The following is a 22,869-nucleotide window of genomic DNA, read 5'->3' as shown; positions in this document are numbered from 1 at the left end:
CTCTTTGAAATCCTGAGTTTACGAGTAGTCCATGAAGGAGGCACATGTCTTGGAAAAACAGTAGGTGGGGTTTCGGACGAAGGTGTACACGAAGTACACGAATGTGGGTCTGACCAGAAAGCAAAAGAGCCTTGAAGAAACAAGTCCTAGATGTTAAAGAGAAGCTACGGCAGCAACGACGCACATTTTCAGATTTATCCTCCGCCGTTCTCGGTTTAATTTAGGCCGACATGTCCGGGTTGGTGGACTAAAACAACCCACCCTCCTGTATACCACCAGAATGGACGCGGCTCCTGGATAAAGTGAATCATGTCTTTCGCCGTTTATCTCTCACTTCTTCTGGCGTTATCGTGTCACCAGCGGGTCACCTCGGGCTCACATGCCTTCAGGAACCCACCCGGTGTCGGACTAGCAGGCTGGTCCTTAAACACCACACGAGCCATGACGTTTCACAGCACCAACGATGAGGTCGGTGAGATTTGTATCTGTGCTCGGTTGTGAAATGTGCCCACCAGGTGTGTGTTTACTGCCTGTTTACTGGCTTGATATTTGTGCGCAGTTTGATCTGAAACTGGCACGTTGTCAGCTGGTTTTTCCAGCTGTCACATGATGAGTAGGAGACCACAGGCGTGAATGAAGCTTGACGGCCGTGTTTATACTGTGACGTGCGCGTTCACATGGCGGTAACATGTTAATTCAGCTTCATGTTTATTCCTGAGGTCATAGTCCGTGGTGGTGTTGTTCTGGGCTTTGTTTTATTTAAATTCTTTTCTGATCTTCTCAATATAATGCAGCCCAGTGCAAATTATTAGGAGAATTTACGGCTGAGCTGTTCTGTTGGATTGCGTTATAGTTTACAGGTGTACCTAATAAAGTAGCCACTGAGTGTATGTACAGTGAGACAGTATGAATTTGTCAATGTGATAGCAATTCTTCAGTATCTATCAGGCATTTGATAGAGGGTTTTATCTTAAGCGCCCACTCTGAATTGATATTATGTTACATGCAGCATATCCCTCAATACTCTGATGTTTGATCAAATTGCAACAAATTAATTTCCAGCATAGAAATATTGGATTGTTTCTTTGTGTCAGAATATTACTAAGCTGTCACAGTGTGTGTTGCAGGAAGACTGATCTCTTTCTGTGTGTGTGTGTGCTCAGTGTGACCGTGTGATGAACATCAGTGCTGCAGACCGCTGTGCGTTTGTGAAGAACACACCAGACTGCAGCATGGAGGACGGCTTCATCAACTACCTTCGTATGGCCTTCTGTCTGCTTCCTCCCAACCTCACACCTCTCACCATCACTTTCTGTGTAAGACCCGTGTGTGTCTGTGTGTGCATCTTGAAACTCTTCATCTCAGCACCAGCTGATCTTTTGAGGAAGTTGGCTGTGCTGCAGAGGAACCAGAAATGATCAAACATCTGATTTACGGGGCTCTGATCTTTCTGTCTTTGCTAAATCATGGATTTTCACAAGAATGTGTGAACTTGAGGGATTCCCCTTCTTACAACATAACGAATCAAACGGCCACACTGAAAGTGGCTTCGATCTGTCCATGCAGAAACTAAATGATGTTGGTTAAAAGATTAGGAACTGCAGGATCAGCAAGGCCGCATGAATCAGGGGCAGCTTTCTTGTGTTTGTTCAAGTATGACAGACTCAAGCAGCACTTATGTCTTCTCTGAGTGTGTGTTAAGTAAACTGCTGCCAGTCAACCAGACTTTTACCTTCTTCTGCTTCTCCACAGATAATATGGTTGTTCTTTTTATTCTTCGTTCTTGGCCTCACAGCATCTAAGTTGTAAGTATCTCTCCAGTGTCAGTATGTGTGTCAGGGCAGCATAAATCATTCATTTTCATTGATTAGCTTTAGCTGTGGGAACGGTGACCTGTTTGCCATATGTACACACATACAGACTGCACAGACACACACACACACACATTCGTGCCCTTGGTGCGGTCATGTTAATTGACTGCAGAGAGGGCTTTTTTTGCCATTGTGAGATTTCCTCAAAGGAAGTACAGTTTGTTCAGCTTTTCCGCCCCACCCACTCTGGCTTCACACACTGAACACGAGTGCGTTCAGGCCGCTGCATGGTCAAGAAGCTGCTGTACGTTTAACAAAAGATGGTTTGAATTTGATAAGTGAAACTATTTCCCCTCTTTGTCCTCAGCTTCTGCCCCAACCTGTCAGCCATTTCCACCAGTCTGCACCTCACTCATAACGTGGCTGTATCCTTTATCGGCATCAACGCCACACCACTCACAAGTTCTCACTTTGCTCTGGTTCTCATGTGCAAAGCACTCACACTGTTTTCTCTTCCTACTTGTTAGATTTCAGTTAATGTTGCTAAATATATGTATATTTCTGTGAGGAATGTTTTCTTTGACTGGTGTTTGCGTTGAGGGGGTGACTTTTCTGGCTCTTGGTAATGGAGCTCCAGACATCTTCAGCGCCATTGCAGCTTTCTCCCACCCTCACACTGCCGGGCTTGCTGTCGGAGCCTTATTTGGTAGGCACGGCTCACACATGCACACACACACCGATAAATAAACAAGTCAAGTTTCTTAACGTGAGAACCCCGGTTGGCCTCATCATGCTTGTTCTCCTCCCTCCACAGGAGCTGGTGTGTTTGTCACCACAGTCGTCGCAGGCAGCGTGGCGCTGGTCAAACCTTTCACTGTGGCCTCCCGCCCGTTTCTGCGTGATGTCATCTTCTACATGGCGGCGGTGTTTTGGACTTTCGTCATGTTGTTCAGAGGAACCATGACACTGACAGAAACATTTGGTAAACACACACACACGGTTGGACACTAGAGTATCTCCGGCTTGATCTGATTATTACTTAGAACGGACATAAAAACAGATAGAAATTTAATGTAAAGATAAGATAAAGCTTAAAACCCACTTGATAATATTAGTTAAAAGTAAGGATAAAAAGAGAATAAAGAGAATGTTTAAGATGGAAAATAAAACTCACTGAATAGTGGCAATAAAACAAAGTTAGAACGGAGGATGAAATCAAGTAAATACAGCATTTAAAAGCAATGCAGCATTGCAGAAGTGTGAGGCAGAGAGCAAAAGTTTCAGGTCTGTTTCAGGAAGTCACAGCTAGTTCAAGACTAAATAGAATAGACTTTAAGAGGCCAGTAAATAAATGCGTTACAGTAATCGAGTCGGCTTGAAATAAAGCCATGAATCAGTTTTTCAGCTTCTTTTTGGTTCAGAAATAGTCGTACTTTAGCCGTTTCTAAGGTGTTCGTCACCTTGTAGATGTGGGACTTGATGCTTGGATCTGAATCTAGAATAACACCAAGATTTGTAACCTCAAATTCAATTTCCCTGGATTATTAAACAGCATTTCTCATTTCACTTGAAGAAGTCAGTGCTCATCCATTTATTGATTGCCAAAAGACAGTTAATAATGGAGTCTGTAGCTGCAGCATCATTTGGTTCAGCAGAGATGTTCAGTTGTTTGTCATCCTCATATATTAGTGCTCTGAGAACAGTAATGGACCCAAGCAGCTCCCTGCAGCCCCAAAACAGATGACATGTTTCTCAGTTTAACACTCAGTCAGAAAAACCAACCAGCTGTTCAAGACCACTGATTAAGATATCACGGTCAGTCGTATCAAACGCTGCACTGAGACCTTATTTTCATCTGAGTTTAGTCTGAGCTCGCTGATGATTTCAGTCAGATTTTAGTTTCAGAGCTGTGGTTTGTTCTAAAGACAGACCGAAAATCCTCCAGAATGTTGTTTTCTGTAAGAAAGGCGTTAATTTGCACTGAGACGATCTTTTCCGGTGTCTCGCTTGTGAATGGAGGCTTGGATATCAGCCTGTTGTTAGTGAGTGCATTACAGTCTAGGCTGCGTTTCAGGGAAGATGCCTGTTTACGGAGATGTGTTTACAGTCCTCAGCACATGACACTGTCACACACCCGCATTAAAAATGCTGTAGGTTCAGAGCCAACACAGGAGGTGGATGGGTTAGACTCACTGACAGTCCTGCAGAGCTCAGTTAATATAAAACAGGTGAATTTTCCCATGATTACATCTTTTTACAGGGTGTGCTGAGGTCAACTGTGCCCACATCATGCTGGTTCAGATTGAGCTTGTTTTGATTTTGAAGAATGTTCTTGGACAGGTGGGGGTGGTGCTGCTGTAGAGTTCCCATCATTCTCTGTAATAATCTTGCAAAAATCTTGCGTGTTATCTCTTTAAAAATGTAGAAGATTTTGCAGCCTAGCAGGGAGGTGGAGTGTCTCTTAAGTGCTTTCTTGTTCTGGTGCCAACATCTACATCGACAGGCTGCAATCTCAGCTATTTCCTGTCTGAAAACAACCCCAGAATGCAGTTCAAAGAGTCATTCGGCCATAATTTTCTATGAATCACCTCCTTGCCTACTGGTGGCACATGGGGCGGGGGAAGCTGCCACTTACAGTCATCATCATTATCCCACCATATCCTCTTTTTAGATGTCCACACAAACAGGAGACTGTATATACAGTGAACGGAGCCATTATATCGAGTTTGTAGAGCAGTTTTACTCCGAGCTCTCAGTATTTTCAGACACACTGTGACATTCTGAGCTTCACTTTGCTTCGTTTCCTTTCTCTAGGATACCTGAGCCTCTATGTGGTGTATGTTTTGACTGTTATCATCAGCGCGTACATCTACAACCGGCAGAAACATTCAGTTCACTCAAGTGTCCGGAACGTCGCACATATCGCAGGTTAGAAACACAAATGCATACACACGCAGACAGATGAAAGGAATATGCTTCTGTAATCACCAGCAATGATATTTTTTGTCTCTGCAGCAGAGTTTCACTCATCCGACTCGTCTGATGATGAAATTCCCTGCCTGACCGACAGGACCAGCCAGCAAGAATATGGTAGGAAGCACGGCACCTTTTTATCAACCGCAGTATAAGTTAATGGACACCAACATTTACCTGCATGATCAGGGTCATAACATGCACGCGCGTGTGTCTGCGTGTGTGTTTCAGAGTCTGAGTACAGGCCACTTCTGCCTTACTCAGAGTCCACGAGTCAGATCCTGCTGAACTCTCTGAATCCAGTGGACAACAGGAAGTGGAGGAGGAAATCATGGAGGTGGAGAGTCCTCAAAGTGCTGAAGGTGTGTGTGTGTGTGTGTGTGTGTGTGTGTGTGTGTGTGTGTGTGTGTGTGTGTGTGTGTGTGTGTGTGTGTGTGTGTGTGTGTGTGTGTGTGTGTGTGTTGGCAGCGTAAACAGCTGAGAGGAGCTGTGAAAATTTGAAATTGTTCTTGTAATGTACATTATCTGGCACTTGTGTCCTGCGCCCATCAGACACCTGTGGAGGTCCTGCTGCTGCTCTGCATCCCCGTAGTCGACCCTGATAAAGAAGACAAGAACTGGAGACGTCCACTAAACTGCCTTCATCTCATCACCGCTCCTCTGGTGTGTGTGCTCGTCTTCCAGTCGGGAATGTGTAAGTGCATCACCTTTCCTGATCAAGGCAGCGTGACATGTTGCAGCAGCCATAATCTGTTTTCTTCCCTTAACTAATGTGTAGATGGAGATTATATGATCCAAGGGCAGTTTCCTGTCTGGCTGCTGACTCTTCTGCTGGGACTTTTCCTGTCTGCTATTGTCTTCTGCACCACCGCTAATGACTGTCCTCCCAAATATCATCCAGTAAGTATTTGTGAAGATTAAAAAGGAACAGATATTGTCCAGATTATACAGGATGTAAACCCTTTCTGGGGGTGTGTGATGTGATGTTTTATTCACTCTGTGATGATGAAACACGTTCTGTTGCTCATGTGCATGTGGTTCTCTTCTCTTTCCCTCTGCAGCTGTTTGCTCTGTTGGGCTTCCTGGTGAGTGCGGTGTTGATCAGCGCAGCCGCCTCTGAAGTGGTCAGTCTTCTGCACATGCTCGGTGTGGTGCTGAGTCTCAGCAACACTGTGCTGGGTCTGACTCTGCTGGCCTGGGGCAACAGCATAGGAGGTGATATTTGTGAATCTACTTGTTTTTCTTAAAACGTATACAAATATATGCTCGTGCTTCAAATATCATCTCTTTTTCAGACTGCTTTTCTGACATCACCATCGCCCGGCAGGGTTACCCACGCATGGCTATATCTGCCTGTTTTGGAGGCATCATCTTCAGTATCCTTATTTTCGTTGGAGACCACGTGTGTCAGTATAAAAACATAACTTACATGTATAAGAGTGGCTGTTAAAGACTGCACCCTTGACTGTATTTTCTCCAGACATGCTCTTTGGAGTGGGTTTAGGATGCCTGGTACAGACGCTTCAAACACACACCTATGTGCAGGTAATCGACTCAAACACACAGATCAACAGTTTATCATTGTGGTCAGACTGTTTCGGATCATGATTCATCTTCTCTCTCTCTCTCCTCCTCAGTTTGAACTGGAGGGTTTGCTGACGTGGGTTCTCGCAGGAGCTCTGGGTTTGTCGTTGGTCCTGTCTTTCGTCATCATTCCACTGTGCCGCTTCCACTTGAGTCGGGCCTACGGGATCTTTCTCCTCTTCTTCTACGTCATCTTCCTCGTCATCGCGCTGCTCACAGAGTTTAAAGAGATCCACAGAGTATAGATGTGACTATGAGGTCAGTCTGGAACGAGGGATGTCCTCCCGGTATGCAAAATGACACACTGGAACAGAGGCTGCAGACGGACGACGTCCTCTTCTACGTACATTAATGCACTATTTATACAAGAATCAACACTTTGTGCACTCGCCTGCTGTCCGGAGCCATTCTGTGGTTGGTTTGTGAAACCAAGCAGGTATTTATATATTCATATGTTGATGATAAACTAAGACTTCTCTGCTCAGGGAGAGCTGATACTAATCATCACACTGCGCCTTTATTCAACTTCTTGTTTGTGCTGACTGACGGCACATTGTGAGTCCAGAGGGAAAACACAAGTTGTAGAAATTTGTACTTTGAAACATTGTGAATGAACTAAGGCCTTGACCACACATATTACAGATATTTTGCAAAATGAACATTTCCCTCTGCGGGTGGGCCTCTTGTTCACACACAAACGCTGCTTTAGCTCTCTGAAACAGATTTAAAAAAAAAAAAAAAAAAAAAACGTGTATCGGTGTGTCATCACCTCACCTTTGCACACGCCCATTGTCCTTTTGTGCATTTGGAACTACAATGATGGTGAACTACCGGGCAGTTTATGCTTGGTTAGCAGTGCCAGGCCATGTGTCAGAAAGGTGATCAATAACTACAAATACGGAAATAATTAGCTACTATTGTTTGTGTTTTTAAGTTACTTCTGCCAAAGGAAAATAAGCTCACTACCCTTACTCAGAATGATCTAGCTGAGGTGCCGTTGATGTAGACTCTATCACCACCTACTGGCCCGGCATGATTTATGTTTGGAATCGTTTTCATGCTCCTGTGTGGTGACAGATTTTGTAAAACAAAGGTCTTGTGGACAGATTTATTTTTTAAATTTATTTTTTTAATGTTTTTTTTTTTCCCAAAGGGGAAAAATATCAGTTTTAAAAAAATATCGGTTTAGGTGTGGTCAAGGGTTAAACGTACTGTAAATCAAAATGTTAAAATGACCCTGTACAAAGCTGCTTTTGGGGAATTAAATCATTTTGGTTTGGTATTTGTTTTGTGATACAGACGTCTTTCCTCACTCTGTGTTAAATTATTATAATAAGCAGTTAACAGCAGTATGATACAGCAAAAATACATTAATGACAATTTGAACAGTTTAATAAAATCCCTTATTAACTATACATTACAGAATAAGAAGTTATATAAAAGTAAAGTGTTTGGGTCTGTCGAGACATTAGTTCGGAGATACACTGTAACAGGTTGAGCTAACAGGAGTGTTATTGTTTACACTTTTGGTCTGTAGAGAGCTTAGTAGAAGTGGTGTCTGTTAATACTGATCATAGGAGCCATTGAACTAAGGCATCAGGTTTAAGTACTACATGATTCACAAGAGGTCACAAAAGGCCTACAGTAGTATACAGACAGTACACAACATTCTGTAGTAGTACAGGCTCTCTGGTAATATTTGCTGCTTCCTGATTCACTGGTGGAGTGACAGACCTGTACTGCTGTCTTTCTGTCTGTAGCGACGGCTTCAGGAAGGAGTCACCATTAACTCGTCTCAGTCTGTCCGAAAGGCCCCGGACAAGTTTCCCACTGTGGCCAAGGGGAGCGGAGGGAACTGGAGAAGACCTGGACTGATGGGGTTCCTTAGCATTTAAAAACGCTGAGATGGTGGCGAGTACAGTGTGTGCGGCTTGCAAACTGAGCGTTAGTTGATGCTGTGAGCTTCAGTCTGTGAGTTGAGCTGAGGCTGAGGGAAGGAAGACGGTTCGGAGACGGGACTGTCCAGATCCCGCTCCAGGCTTTGGTCTGGCTGTGGCAGGTTTTCCCTAGAGTACTCTGCATACCACTCCTGGAGAAACAAGGCGTAGAGGTTAGCAGGTGAGCACAGGCTGAGCTACCGTCGTTTGACGCAGGATCATTTCTTCAGTTTCTCACCTGTATCTCCTCCTCGTACATTTTCATGCTGAGGTCGCTCTTCGTTCTCGACCTACGACCCAGATACACCAGAGACAAGTGCTGCACGCACCAAAGCAGGAGGGGAAGCCAGTTAGTGGGAGTCCATATGAAGAGCAGAGGACAAAGAGTTTGTTTATTTGTGTGTGTGTGTGTGTGTGTGTGTGTGTGTGTGTGTGTGTGTGTGTGTGTGTGTGTGTGTGTGTGTGTGTGTGTGTGCGTGTGTGGGTGTTCTTACCCCACCCCTGTCCATGGCTTGTAGGACTCCCTGTAGAGAGCTGAGGGAGGACAGGCCTGGGCAGGTCTGTTTGTACAGCTCCAGAGTGGCCAGAGCTTCATCACGACTCACCTCTACTTCAAACACTATCCCGTTCTCATCTGAAGTGCACACACACAGACCTTAAAATGACCCACTGAAGTTCAGTGTTTTATCTGATTATCTGTGCGAGAAGTACTGCGAATATTGCATGAGGGCTTTTGTTCTACAGTATCGAACGTACAGCTGTGTTTCCATTCAACTTAGACTTAACCTGACCTTAAACCAAGTCTTCAGCTTAAAGTTTAATGATTTACATCATGGGGACTTGTGTTTTGTCCCCAAGAGGAAGGGGAGTCCTCAACGATATGAGTAATACAAGGTCTCACCCTCTGGGTTCTCCAGTGGTTCCCGGTTCTTGCGGCTGTAGTTCATGCGGAACACAAATGCATCCAGAATGAACGCCACGATGATGGTCATCACCACCTGGAGACAGACAAAATATCACACAGGACACACTCATTAATGCACCAATACGTGTCAGAAAGCAGCATATTCTTCTAGACGTATCACAAACAGCCTCTCAGGCCTCACCATGGTAACTATGTAAAAGGTCATGAAGTAGAGCCGGCTCCAGTGGCTCGTCATGGAGGTGACTCCTTCCTGTGAGAGAGCGAACACGGCAGGAGTCAAACAGCGACACGCACTGATCAACGACAAGACTGCAGAGAGGTGACTGATGGGCGACCGTGGATAAATGACTTGATCTTACCATGGTGATGTACCAGTTATTGACCACAGTCAGTTCAAACAGAGTCACTGCAGAAGAAACAAATGAATCCACAAATTAATGACGCACATGTGCACAGCTGGACACAAAAGCACACAATCCTGTGATAAGATGGTGAATGGATTGCATTGATATGGCGCTTTTCTAGTCTACGTTGACCTCTCAAAGCGCTTTACAACATATGCCTCATTCACACACGCACACACACACACACACACACACACACACACACACACACACACACACACACACACACACACACACACACACACACACACACACACACACACACACACACACACACACACACAGTCCCCCAAAAAAGCATTATTTACTCCTGTTTGAGCAACATTTCTAAAAACTAGAGTCTCAAGCAGTTTCAGGAAATTACTCAGGCTTTTAAAAAAAATTAAACTATATATTTGTGACCTGTTTTGAAAGATTTGCATCTTCAGAAGGAACCAATGGGCTTGTGGGTAGAGAGCCACAAACATGCTGGGGAAGTCGGAAAATACGGAGAGATGGACGAACACTTTCGGTTTTGGTCTTTTCGTGAGATTTGCTGACGGCAACAAAAATAAAGAATACTGTCAGTCTTGCCCTCAAAGAAAAAGGGGAATTACCGAAGCTGCTGAGAATGTTGTTGAAGTTATTGAGATAATAATAGCCTTCCTCCAACACTGTTTTGTTGCCATAGGTGATGTTGATCTGTCTGTACGAGTCTGCCACTGTGCTGGTGCTGAGAGACGGAACAGAAAGAAGAACATTGAACACAGTTTATCCTCAAATGAGCAGAATATTAACTGCAAGGAGCTGCCGGCTTGACTCACTTGCAGCAGTTGGGGTAAACCACATCTGCAAAGAACTCCATCCCCACGATGGCGAAGGAGTAGTAGAAGATGATTAAAGTCAGCCCCAGACTGGCCATCCTGGGGAAGAGCTCAAACATGGTGTCCAACACGTTACGATACCTCTGCTTTATCTTGAACAACCTGTGAGAGACGAAAGACCAACATTTAAACGTAAAGACAACAGGAAATAGTGCCACAGGTTTATCTTGAGGTGAGAAATGAAAGCGTACCGGAGCAGCTGAAGTGGTCGGAGAACGACAATGAAATAAAACGGCTCCATGTCGAAGGCGAGAGCAATCAGGCCGAGGAAGGCGAACACCGTCACTGAGAAGTCAAACCTGGAGACCGACACAGACATGCTGACCCAGTGTTTGGCACATGTTCACATACGTTTTTGTTGTGTTTCCATAACAAAAAAAAAAAAAAAACTAAATCACAAAAGTTTTAGTAAACTGAATCCAAATGTACAGACTGGGACAGGGTCTGTGGCTTGATGCAGTCTTACGCTCGCTGTGTTGCTCAGCGTTAACTGAAATGTTCAAGTCTGACATTTTGGATTCAGCACTCATGTCGTGTGTCAATCAATCAAACCAGTGTTCATGTTATTACTCACAGATTCCACCCAGAGCTGAAATAAGCCATCGGCCCCAAACCTGAAATTTTCAGTAACACCTCTACACCATAAACTAAAAGTGGAGGGACACAGGCAGAGTTACTATTAGTAGAAGTGCATGTAAACAACTTTGTATGATCGGCTTTACGGCAGAGGATTACTGTCATGATTTTCTATGTGAGAGGGAGACGGCAGGCAGCAAACTCACTGGTCAGGAAAACAATGTAACTCCAGGGGACAAATCTGGACCAAGAAAATCCACCTGCAGGAGAAGAGCGAAGGTGAGAGATGTGTGGAGCAAAACACTTCAGCCACATGTGTTCACGTGATGGGGAGGGATCTCACTATTCAGCGTGTACGTCTCCACGAGGATCCACACGCCGTTGATGGCCACCACCACGTCTGCAGCCAAAAGAAAAGATTCAAAGGTTTATGATGGGAGACGCTGCCTCTGCATCTCTGAGGACAGCCGGGGGGGGTGTGTGATTACACTTACACATGGCGTACTGGAAGGCCTTTGACTTCACGAGCAGGTTGATGCCTGTTCAAGGAGAGAAGACAGCGCTGAGAATAAGGAACTGAGAGACTTGAGTCAAATTAAGAGCGGAAACAGAGAACTTGCCCTTGAAAATGAGGAAGGTCGTGTGTGGGAGGTCATCAAACCAATGTTCTCCACTGCGTCGTGCCTTAAGAACAGACGTGCATAAAAATTAAAAACAGGCCAAAGGACACAAAATAGGGTGAATTCAAACCTAAATGTGAAGCTGCTTACCTTCCATTTAAGGCCAGTGACCTCATAGAACTTATAAAAGTCCTGTAAACTGTTGCAGAATTAAATCCCATTAAATTACATGATATGAAAATGTAACAACACAATTAAACACAGAAGGATTTTAACTGAAAAAGTGTGAGTCAGGCAGTCACCTGAGCATAGACGCCCCCGAGGTGTTAAGAGCTTTATATGTGAGGAAGCGGTCTCTTGCAGACATCCGTGGTCTGTAAAATCGCATCAGGCCATCAAACTGTTTCAGCGACACGCCCATCGGCCTCTGGGGGGAAAACACCATTGGCGCGGCAGCTATGAGAGCTCCAAGAAACAAATCATTTGTACCACATATTCATTTACTCTCCACTGAACAGTGCGGCCGTACCTGCCGGCTGACTAACAGCTGAAAGGCGTGATCAATGGCGGAGCGTTTGTGAAGCAAGAGGGATTTAAACTTCATCTTCTCTACATCGTTGAACGTATCAAACACCACCGCCAAGAGCTGGAGGGGCGCAGAGAAAATGACGCTGATGAGTAATCGTGTACAAGCTGCTGCGGCACAAATACATCAGGCTAGACATTTCAGAAGTAGTGAGAACAAGGCGGTCTGTACCAGGTTCATGATGAAGTAGAGCTCTATGGAGAGATAAACAATGAAGAAAACACAGGACCAGCGGTTCTTGGAGTACGCTGGCATCATCACATCAGGGAAACTACGAGAGAGAAGGAAGCGTGAGATGCAAGAGTCACGGGATACGAACTAAAAGCTGTCCAATGCACATGTGGTGAGGCCAAAACATTCATGATGAGGCCGAAAAGTAGGAAGTGCCGCTTGCATGGCGTGTGTGTAAAGATGAGCGAGCGGCGCTGCTTACTTTGCTGTGGTCAGCAGCACAAACAGACTAACGAGGCTGTTCTCCAGAGTGCTGAAGTACTGTGGCGAGAGGAGAGGGAAACGTGAGCGTGACAGACACAAAACCAAGTCCCAAAACTTACATAACTCAAACAAACCAGGCAGGCCAGAAGACTCAACGTACCGGGTCAGAGGTGTTTGGAGAGAAGAGGCAGAAACCTGGAAGGAGGCGACGGGAGAGTCAGACACAGAGGAACAAAAAGCCTGTTCCCTCTGGAGCAGCAGCGTTTAATATCCTTTAGAATAATATGTTTTCTCACCCAGGATAGCGAATATAACCATGAAGAAGAGCAGCAGCAGGAGGATGTCAATAAAAGGCGGGAGGGACTGGAAGATCTGACGCAAGTTTCTGATTGGATGAAAGAAACGCTGTCAGTGACAACTGCGTTTAACAGTTACATCTGTGGTGTTTGCACATTCGAGGAGTGAGACGAAATCATGGAGAACAACATGTAAAAACCACAAAGCAGGGACATTAAAAGCGTCAGTGAGCAGCAAATGTCCCTTTAGGTTTTAAAGTCCTGTGCAGGATTTGAACATTTCAGACATTTCCTGTCAAAAACATCTCACTGAACGTTTTCAAGCCAAATGGAGAACAAATCTAACTCGTCTGGCTCTGCAAGCTCGCCGAGCTGCATCACCGTTTCTCATCCTGTGAAAAGTATTATGTTTGAAGCCTGGGAAAAGACGCTTCTCAGTTAAGGATGCTGATATTTCCATTTTGTGGCCGTGACTTTGACCTGTCAGCATGAGTCTGTGTGTCACTGTGTACCTGCGCACAGCACCACAGTATCTACAGTCCACCAGGAAAATCGGTCTGAGAGCTCTGGTCACTCGCACGTGAGACGTCTGTCTGATCAGAACCACGATGGCCTCGACGAACTGCAGCAGCAACACACACGTCTGAACAAGAAGAGACAACATGGACAGTACACATTAACAGAAGCTGAATCTCAAACGATGGCATGCCGCCTGCAGATGACATGCATCATTTACCTTCACCATTGTCCTCTTGTGCCGTATGAAGGTGTGGAAGCCCAGCCAGCGAAGTTTCATGCATAGCTCAAACGCCACCATAACCAAAGCCAGCAGCTCCAGGGTGGCATGGACCTGCAGAGGTGTCACACACAACGGTGCTTTTACAGCCAACTGCGTGTATGAGCTTGTGTTTGCGTGTGTGCGTTTGTTCACTCACGTAGACATCCAGGCGTAGCGAGGGCACGGCGGGGGCTTCACACAGCGACAGCATCATCAGCAGCAGCCCGGTCAGCAGCTCCATCATGTAGAACAGGTGGTTGTGGGCGAACAGGTACGCTGCCAGCGCCTTTGGGTTTCGAGGATGGGTGAAGAACTTATCATTGTTCTCGCCCTCCTGCACGTGAAATTTACAGACACACAAAGCACAGTGCGTAAGCCTTTTGATTTCAGCTGATTAATGTCCCAGCAGCATCTGTGGTCCGAGGAACACAATGCATGAGCATAAATGCATTTAAATATATATCATAGTTTTTATTTTGTCTTACTAAAGGGGGGTTGAAAAAAAATATTTGGGAACCACTGATTTACCTTTCTGAACTGGGTGTAAAAAAAAAAATGTGTGAGACCAGCTACTGAACAAGAACTATTTAAATGAAAAAAGCTTCCAAATACACACCATCCTTTCCACAATGTCCATGCATGCTCATCCTAAATGAGATCAATGTTACCCATCCACAAAGTTTTTTTTCTTAAAGGTCCCTTTGGAGTTTTTGACCACTAGTAGCGCTATAGAGCAACATAGAGTGTGTTCCTATTTTCAGGGTTATTAACACATCACACATCAGTAACGGACAAAAAGAAGAGTTTTTCTTTTTCATGTTACTTTTTAAACTGCACTCTTTACCATTTACAAGTATATTTTTGAGCCCATAATCTACTTTTTAATTTCCTACTTTTGCCATTTATACCTTCCTTACAACTAGTTCGCTCTAAATGTGAGAATTGAGTGTAGAGGTAAGTAAGTAAGTTTCCTCATTTTTATCCACAAGTGCTATTTTTCATTATTTTGCATTGACCTGCACAACTGAAAAAACACTGAACTGGAAAGTAACTTAAAATAATGAATTAACCTGCTGCTTTTCTTTGACTTGAATAGGTTTCTCAAATGGTAATTTTTGCCTTTACTTGAGAATATATATTCAGTACTCCACTGCCTATTTTGCTTCCATCACGCAGACATGAGGATGCACATTTAGGCACACAAGCACGGGACAGCGCAAACACACTTCAGCTGCCAGCTCCACTCTATTCCACTGATTGCCAGTTGGTAGCGGTAATGTGCAAAGAAGCATAGTAATGCACCAACACAGGCACTGAAGAAGAAGACTGCAAGCTTGCAAATGTGAATATTTTAAAAACTGGGTTTGCAAATATGTCATGATGAAGGAAGTGCATTCAGGCTTTAAGGATACACACAAAGAATTTGCGTGAGAAACTGTGAAACATTTTGTTTGATCACACCTTGAACATCATTATACATGAACTGCGTTCTTTAAACACAATGAAGAAGCCTGTGTGACTTTATGTTTGCATCCCTGCTTCCTCGTATCTTTTCTTATCTTAACTTTATTACGTGCAGCAGCTGGTCAGGATGTAAATATAGCCCACTGAAAGAGCACAATGTTTAACCATCAACAAGTAATACAGTGAGGAGGGTGTCATAAAAACCACACGACCATGTGAACTCCATGTGACCGTGAGCTGCAGTTGCCCTGCACGCTCACTCACTGACAAATGCCATGATCCACTGCTTGTGAATACCTGCAGGTAGATGGCTGCCTCTTGGTAGTTCATCTCCCAGCTTTGCCGCAAGGACACATTTTGGGCTCTGTGGTTTTGTGGCCCCGGTGTTGAGATCACCGCGTTGTTCACTATGTCATAATTGCCTCCTCCTCCATCTGGAAGAAAACACTTGAGTGTCAGTGGAAAAGAATAACAAAGTGTAACTCCAATGAAGTGGTCTTTTAATTTCCATATTTGTTTCTTCTTTAGCACCACATATTGGTCTCACACACACACACACACACACACACACACACACACACACACACACACACACACACACACACACACACACACACACACACACACAGTGCATAGAGGGGTACTGCCTACCAATGCAGTCTAGTTCTAACTGTGAGGCATAGGAGGAGATCACGACTGGACTCTCGTTATGCGTCGGATCTGCGTGGAAACCAGCTGCCTGCCCACATAAGCACTCCATTGATGAGTTAGGATTTGTCAAAATATTAATGTCCCTGAAGTCCACAGCCCAAGTGTGTGTGTGTGCGTGTGTCATTCACAGTACGCTGGTCTTATTCCAGCATCCGCACACATCTGGAGATACAGATGGCCAAACATTCCACCAGGCCTGATGCAAAGTCCAGAAGTACAGTCAGAAGTGGTGTCTGCATGCAAGTCCTCCTCACAGATCCAGAATATTCCCAGCCAAGCAGCGGAATCAAAGTGACACTGGAGACAGAACACCGTTCAAAACAAATGCCAGTGCTTGTGAAGTTTAGTACTTCTTTGACAACCAGTTGCTTCTTAAGGAAAAAGTGCCTCCTACCGTCACCTGGATGAGAGATACTGTCACTGTGAAATGTGGCTGAAATACTTGCACACTGAAATTACCCTCCTGCCTTAGCTGCAGAGTTTGAACTTTGAACTCAGTGCAACCAGTCAGTGGGAAAATGCTATGTTTGCACTGATATCACATCATCTGTTACACCTCCTTCCTTCCACAGACAGGATACAGACACGAGACGGATAAACCACAGGGCGGCTTAATCCTGCGCTACCAGAGGAACTGCAACTAACTTCAAAAGAGACGGAAGACATCTAGATGTCTAATAACACTGAGAAAGCTGCATGCTATTGTAGGACGCAACACAGATTTAGATTGACTTTTAAATGGCACATAGTGCTTTTTTTAAAACCTGCACTGTCTTCAAATGTACTCAAAAGTACAGCTGAGAAAGATGAAATCCAGACTGGCACTCGGATAAACTTGATTTACAGATTCCAGCAGGGTCTCTCATAAATACAAATCACAGTTTCTTCCTTGAATAAACGATCCCTCCATGTGTCTGTCTGCAGCTGCACAGTTTAATCATGAGTGAGTGCTCTTCCCACGCACTGTACATCACATGTTTCTGCTTCAGGCACGACTCCTTGGAACAAAGCGTAGTGGAGACCATATGAGTCTCTGAAATGCAGTCACAGACATTTCCTTCCCACCATGGCAGCGGCAGATTCAGCTGAAGTGTGAAGATCAAATTCCAGTCCAGTGGCAGGCTGGCTGTTATCCTGAGTGCACCCCGTGTCTGTCGTGTGCTATTCCAGACCCTCACTTGTTTGAGAACAATAACATGTTGGGAGCTCTCAGTCAATAACACGGTGGGGTCAGGCTCACAGAAACACAAACAGGTTCAGTTTCTCCCAGGACAAACAAAATCTAGCTTAGTGGTGCTCTGAAGGGTCCCGGTCACCAGCAATGAAACTGAACTCCACACTTCTATCCAAGCATGTGATTTGTCACTGAGGTGATATAATGCAGCCTTCTTTCTCAGTGTCCCGCTTCAAACTCCCTCTCTTTCCAGAAGGCTCCGACAGCATTCAGAAAGAACAGTATGATACGACCTCCTTGTCTACCACTCCCACATATCCTGAGGAAAAAAACTCCTCTCCTCTTCCTGTTCACCTCCAGAGCCAGAGAAAATGATCCAGCAAGCTCACACACACAGACACACTTACACACGGGCTGCAGACATTCACACACACAACACACACATGCTGTCCATGAGCACCAGGGAGGGGCTGAGGGGTGCACGGCCTGCTGAGGCAGCAGTTCCTCTGATGGGTCATTTTGTAGCTTAAATGTGAGGAATACAAAGGCAGCAGGATTACTATGTTGAGTGGATGCATGGATACCCATACATACTGCGTGTGCGCACACACAAACATACACACGTGATCTCAGAGCCTGGTGACAGTCTCCATTAAAACAGTGTGGCCTGGACATGCAGCATGTATGCAACAATTTTAAATGGCTTCGAACTGCACAAGTGCACATCTGGTAAGTAGGCGAGCATTAACTTCACACCACAACATGTACTGCTGTAATTACATGTACAATGTATACTATAATACCCCTCATAGAAAACACTATACATTATTATGAATGCTAGAAAAGTACAAGCTGTCAGTTTATTTGATGCACCAAACTTAAAGTAATTTAGTTGAAACTCTCAGAGAGGCTGTGATTCAGCTGGATGTCATTTTGGAGGCTGTAGTTCGTACGTTGGATCTAATCCATCTCATTTATACTGAGGGCAAACTAGACACACTCATCAGCGGAAAATAAAGCATCAGCACCACAAACCACAGCCTCAAAGATGTCTGGGCATTAATCTGAATCAAGACCTAAAAAAAAGCTTTAAAAATGCTGAACCTTCACGGAGGCACGATTGGCTGCAAGGCTGTTAACAGCAAACAAAACCAATGCAGCCCAGCATTGGTTTTGTCCTTGTGTACCAAATAACCTGGAAACAGGGTGTGCTTTCTATCAAGGATCTCTTCTTAATATGCACATCTAGTACCATGCAACGATAAAGCAACCTAAAAACCAACGATCACGGGCCTGGCTATGCTTATATAGTTCATATAATTCCAGAAAAAAAAACTTACTTTCGTCTCCTCTCTCAGTCTCCTCGTTGAGCAGACCGCTGTTCGCTTCGTCCCAGGTTAAGATGAGAGGCACATCGTCGTCAGACTCCATACTAGCTGATAAGGCTTGATTTGCTCACGTTGAATTAGACTTAATCTAACGTTAAGCTATCTGCTGGTTAAATAAGTGCATGGTTTGTCCTGCGAACCGTAACACGACTGCACATCCTGGGTGCTCACAGCTAACGCCTCCGTTAGTTGTTAGCTAACAAGCCGAATACTTTTGAACGCTGTGCTAACTGAGATGATAGCTAACTAACGATGCAAGTTCAAATGTCTCCGGTGAGATATGCAGCACTGGTTTTTAACTTGCGTGAAGCTGGCAAAGCCGGCTGGTTGCAGATTTGGTCTTTGTCCTGTCACAGATGGCATCTGTCACTGAATCAACTGGTTCACTGTCACTCAGGCTAACGAGCTCGGACAGTCCGTCTGTGTCCATCATGGCATCTTCACCGCACACTGGGCTTTCCGCTAGATATCAAATGCTGCGTGTGTTCTGATGACTTTTCACCGATAACTCATTACAACCGTTGTTTATCTAGAGTAAATTTTCTACAAACGACAATAGCGGACACTGAAGACTCTACAAAAGCACTACAGATGCTGTGGGTAACACAGCTAGGTCAACAAACATTCGCGACACTGAAGCAATTTACGGCAGGCTGGGTGAGTGACTGTGGCCAAATTTACAAAATAAAAGTCAATGGTTCTGAGAGAGTGCTGTAAAAACAAACCAAACGAAAGATATCACATTAATTTGGTTATTCTTTCTTTCATAAATAAAACAAAAATACTCATATATACATGCATTTATTTTCTGCATCATATGCTATCCGCGGTATGGGCCAGTGATTTTACACTACAACCCGCATACGGTATCCTAGCAACAGTGGAAAAATGTCAACAGTATTTTCTGCTTGCGGCAAACGTACGAGTATGGATGTCAACAGGTAACTAGTTAGCTTCGTATTTAGCCACATAGAAACTAACACCCGTCAACCTCCACAAGAACACTAGGAACCGTTTAACAAGAACTTTTTTTTTTTTTTTTTTTAATAAAAAGAATAATAATTTAATTTAACACACGCTAATGTTTACTCCTGTAAGTTAACCTGATGTTAAATGCTAATACTGTCGTGGATAGCTAACTAACGACAAATGTAATGTGGCAGTATACACCAGTCATGTTGCAGAATGTAGCTAAATTTGCCACTAATACTAATATAGCTACTATGGGCCAATGACTTGAGGCTACAGTAGGTTACATATCATAACTAAACCACTGGAGAGGTTCCCAATATGGGGACTATTGTAACCACATTATGTGCCAGTGAGTGTGAAACTGTACCTTATTCATGTGTGATTACTTGTATCTTTGAATATGTACATGAATCTACAAAAGTGTGTTCATACTTCCAAGTATACAGAGTTTACAACATTATTTTTCTGTTATGGTTTACTTTTTCCCTACCATCCAGTCAGATTATATCTTCAAAGGTCACGGCACTAGAGACAAAGGAAAAGGCTCGATTGGAAAATGTGCCACAGATCCATGAACTGTCACAGAAGAGGCTGCTCTCTCTTGAGGCTCAACACATCTCAAGCATATTGGAAAACTGCATCAGTCAAGTTGAGACTGCAGCTTATCTGCCAGCTGTCCTCCGGTTAAACAGCGTGTCCAGTGTTGTGGACAAGGAGTTGAGCAAGGCACTTCAGGAGCATCAAATATTAGATAAAAGGCTGGAGATGCTAGACAGCCTCAAGCAGGAGTCAGATGGGGAAGAAGAGGGAGGAGCTGGGGAACAAAGGAAGAGAGCAAGGGCTCAGCTCGAGATTGGCATCAAGAAATCTGTCAGGGATCTGCTCCGGTTTGTTCGAGCCCGTCCCGACGCTATGTTTGGTTTGACAGCTGAGCGAGGTATGGAAGTAGGGGAGGGTGAGTACATGCTAATTAGAGAGCTTGAGAAGTTTCACAGCCACATGGTCGAAAGGTTGCTGACCAGTTTGGATAAGGAGCTGCAACTGGTTCTCCATAAGCAGGTGCCTTCATCCCCTGCCCACAATCTGGAACATATGGTTTCACAGGAGAAAGAAGTCGCTGCACACCTAAAGGAAGTAGAAGCAAAGGTGAGGCATCCAGTTGGATGTTAAAAAAGAAACATTCATTTAGTGACTTACCATGTGTATATCTGATTAGATGTGCCCAGAAAAAAAGACAAAAATAACAGATTTCTTACTTAAGTCTATGAATCTTCTGGTCTTGACCTTCTGTCTTACCTCCCCTTTCCTTTTGCTGGCGTAACAGATTTATGATCAAGATCTTGAGATCAAAAAGTTGCAGAGGTTTCTGCAAGAGAAAATCACACAAGAAGCAGGCATGTTGCCTCTTGCAGATCAGCAGTACCAGTCACATATCAAAACATCAAAGGTGAAGCAGAACAGCATACAGCAGCAAACTGAACTGAACATGAAGCTCCACAATCTGATCCTTGAAAACAGAGAGGCAGAGAGAGTGCTCCAAGAGGTACATCTGACGTTTGACTGTACGTGTTTCACCTCTTAGTGGCTGTAATATGTTTTGTTTTCATTAAACCAATGTCATCTGTTACTGTTTTTTACCCTTGGCAGAAAGTTGAAAAGGTGGAGAGAGAAATTGAATTCTTGCTCCAAAATTTTGATGATGAAATTGAAGAAAACCAGGTACGAACTCAAACCATAAAGTGCCAAACATTAGTGGAAAACTGTGCACCCTGGATTCTAGTTCCTATGCTTGTTGAGAAATATTCGGGCTCTTTTACAAGACGGTTCAAGTTCTTGATCTCAGATATAGAAGTTTAATAAAATGATCTTAACACAGGGATCATTTACTAGATTTACTAGTCATTAACTGCATCACAGATCAGCTGATGGAGCCTGCAAAGAGGATTTTGTCAAACTATATTCAGGATATTGTGTTACATTATCCCGCTGACCAAGTCTCAATGGAGCCTATCTAAATTTTGTCACATTTCTGATTTAATTTCCATTATTTTCTGTCATTTTTCTTCACTACCCGTCACTATCCACCACCACCTGTCCCAGGCCGACCTGGAGCTGAGTGAAATGGATGGTGAAAGCGTGGAGGAGGAGCTGAGGACGCTGGAGAAACCCTTTTCTGTCCTAGAGGTGGAGTACAACCAGATCCAGGAGAGGCGTCAGCTGGCAGAAGAGAAGAGAAAGGAGAAGATGAGGGAGCTAGAGTTGAAGACCAAAGCTGCCCTTTTTGCCCAAGCCTGGTGGAGAGGCTACAGTACTCGCAAGGCCTTAAAGAACAAAGGCAAAAACAAGAAGGCCAAGAAAAGCAAAGGCAAGAAGACCAAGTAAACCTGTGGACCTGTGTTTCATTATTCTGGTGCTTCACTGACACACATGAACGTTTCATAAAAAACAAAACAAAACACAGTTAACAGTTAAATATACCAGTAAATACCAGCGTACCCCATGTTAGGTGTGATTGTCAGGTATGTCTTGTTTCTTTAATATTTTCTGTTTTAAACTAGTGTTTATTTTTGTGAACCACCACATTAAAGTCCTTAAAATGGCACCCACTCCTTCTCCCTCATTAAAATTCAATAATATGAACATGCAACTATTTTTTTATTATAACTGCTGGACACAAGATGTCTTTGACTTCACTGTAAAGTCCATTCTCAGTGTTTGTGCAGTGGCTGCGTTGAGCGTACAGACCAAACCAGCTGACCTCTCTGTGAACTTTCTTGCATTTGTTATGGGTGAACACTCTTACAATCCTTGTTAGTACATTGGACTTTAGTGGCCTCAGAAAATTTCAAGCATAGCTTTACTCAACTGTCAGATGAGCCAAAATAAAGTAACAGGGATTCATTCATTGTGTGTAAAAGTTGCTATTTTCTTTCAATGGCCACAGGGTGGCAGTACAGGACCTTGTGTTCAGAATGATCAATTATCTACGTTATATCACGTTTATTTGGCAGTCATGCAAACAGGAGGAGGCTGTACAAGATACCTGAAAATGACCACTATTGAACCCATTTCAGATCATATTATCAAGCCCTGATAATTACATTGAGGAGCTGTAAATGTCCTCCTGATCCCTTACTAAACTCATTAAATGTATTCATAAACACTTACAGTTTATCAGCAGATCTCCCTTAACTCTCCAAAAACTCTTTCTTTAGTTTCAGTACAGTACCTTTTCCATAACAGTACATTTAGGAGACTCTCATGTATCTTAGGTTAGTCATGTTTTTCTTTTTAATCAAAATAAAACCCAACTCAAACCATAATTGCCCATTTCTGGAACAAGAGTGGCTGCTTTTACACACGAGCCAAATA

At 44.0% G+C, this 22,869-nt stretch overlaps 3 protein-coding genes across 4 annotated transcripts; 2 read left to right on the top strand and 1 right to left on the bottom strand.

Moving 5' to 3' along the window:
- The first annotated feature begins 33 nt into the window (after positions 1 to 33).
- slc8b1 (solute carrier family 8 member B1) lies at positions 34 to 7,648 on the top strand. The gene is made up of 15 exons (XM_070963881.1): positions 34 to 468; positions 1,164 to 1,316; positions 1,753 to 1,805; positions 2,179 to 2,236; positions 2,412 to 2,517; positions 2,626 to 2,793; positions 4,626 to 4,739; positions 4,827 to 4,901; positions 5,016 to 5,146; positions 5,337 to 5,478; positions 5,563 to 5,684; positions 5,846 to 5,999; positions 6,080 to 6,160; positions 6,265 to 6,329; positions 6,422 to 7,648. The coding sequence occupies exons 1-15, from the start codon at positions 310 to 312 to the stop codon at positions 6,611 to 6,613; spliced, it is 1,773 nt and encodes a 590-aa protein (XP_070819982.1). The 5' UTR covers positions 34 to 309; the 3' UTR covers positions 6,614 to 7,648.
- tpcn1 (two pore segment channel 1) lies at positions 7,649 to 19,160 on the bottom strand. The gene is made up of 26 exons (XM_070963880.1): positions 18,478 to 19,160; positions 15,550 to 15,686; positions 13,946 to 14,122; positions 13,747 to 13,860; positions 13,523 to 13,653; positions 13,011 to 13,099; positions 12,875 to 12,909; positions 12,713 to 12,771; positions 12,451 to 12,550; positions 12,223 to 12,339; positions 11,996 to 12,120; positions 11,844 to 11,892; positions 11,694 to 11,757; positions 11,568 to 11,612; positions 11,417 to 11,473; positions 11,280 to 11,333; positions 11,072 to 11,144; positions 10,689 to 10,796; positions 10,438 to 10,599; positions 10,231 to 10,346; positions 9,590 to 9,636; positions 9,412 to 9,480; positions 9,207 to 9,303; positions 8,800 to 8,939; positions 8,544 to 8,624; positions 7,649 to 8,457 (listed from the first exon to the last, which is right to left on the bottom strand). The coding sequence occupies exons 1-26, from the start codon at positions 18,566 to 18,568 to the stop codon at positions 8,314 to 8,316; spliced, it is 2,481 nt and encodes an 826-aa protein (XP_070819981.1). The 5' UTR covers positions 18,569 to 19,160; the 3' UTR covers positions 7,649 to 8,313.
- On the top strand, positions 17,496 to 22,098 carry iqcd (IQ motif containing D). 2 transcript variants are annotated; one of them, XM_070963882.1, is made up of 5 exons: positions 17,496 to 17,866; positions 19,995 to 20,643; positions 20,822 to 21,040; positions 21,145 to 21,216; positions 21,598 to 21,879. In XM_070963882.1, the coding sequence occupies exons 1-5, from the start codon at positions 17,811 to 17,813 to the stop codon at positions 21,877 to 21,879; spliced, it is 1,278 nt and encodes a 425-aa protein (XP_070819983.1). In that variant the 5' UTR covers positions 17,496 to 17,810. The 2 variants fall into 2 exon arrangements, with proteins under 2 accessions (XP_070819983.1, XP_070819984.1); XM_070963883.1 differs by lacking the exon at positions 17,496 to 17,866 and adding an exon at positions 19,431 to 19,466 and having other exon boundaries at positions 21,598 to 22,098.
- Positions 22,099 to 22,869: the final 771 nt, after the last annotated feature.

The sequence above is a fragment of the Chaetodon trifascialis genome, chromosome 6 (assembly GCF_039877785.1).
Source record: "Chaetodon trifascialis isolate fChaTrf1 chromosome 6, fChaTrf1.hap1, whole genome shotgun sequence".
Lineage (NCBI taxonomy): Eukaryota > Metazoa > Chordata > Actinopteri > Chaetodontiformes > Chaetodontidae > Chaetodon > Chaetodon trifascialis.
The sequence above is the reverse complement of the archived record's forward strand: the minus strand, read 5'-3'. Positions and strand labels throughout refer to the sequence as shown.

What these genes read in the sequence shown, in the direction of transcription:
- slc8b1 (XM_070963881.1), top strand. Translation starts at nt 310, where the DNA reads ATGTCTTTCGCCGTTTATCTCTCACTTCTTCTGGCGTTATCGTGTCAC. An exon ending in TGCTGTCGGAGCCTTATTTG is followed by an intron (nt 2,518 to 2,625) that starts GTAGGCACGGCT and finishes CTCCCTCCACAG; the next exon opens with GAGCTGGTGTGTTTGTCACC. An exon ending in GACCAGCCAGCAAGAATATG is followed by an intron (nt 4,902 to 5,015) that starts GTAGGAAGCACG and finishes TGTGTGTTTCAG; the next exon opens with AGTCTGAGTACAGGCCACTT.
- iqcd (XM_070963882.1), top strand. Translation starts at nt 17,811, where the DNA reads ATGCAGCATGTATGCAACAATTTTAAATGGCTTCGAACTGCACAAGTG. An exon ending in ACTGCACAAGTGCACATCTG is followed by an intron (nt 17,867 to 19,994) that starts GTAAGTAGGCGA and finishes CCTACCATCCAG; the next exon opens with TCAGATTATATCTTCAAAGG. An exon ending in CAGAGAGAGTGCTCCAAGAG is followed by an intron (nt 21,041 to 21,144) that starts GTACATCTGACG and finishes TACCCTTGGCAG; the next exon opens with AAAGTTGAAAAGGTGGAGAG.
- tpcn1 (XM_070963880.1), bottom strand. Translation starts at nt 18,568, where the DNA reads ATGGAGTCTGACGACGATGTGCCTCTCATCTTAACCTGGGACGAAGCG. An exon ending in GACCTTCCTCATTTTCAAGG is followed by an intron (nt 11,613 to 11,693) that starts GCAAGTTCTCTG and finishes CTCCTTGAACAG; the next exon opens with GCATCAACCTGCTCGTGAAG. An exon ending in ACCACTGGAGAACCCAGAGG is followed by an intron (nt 8,940 to 9,206) that starts GTGAGACCTTGT and finishes TGTGCACTTCAG; the next exon opens with ATGAGAACGGGATAGTGTTT.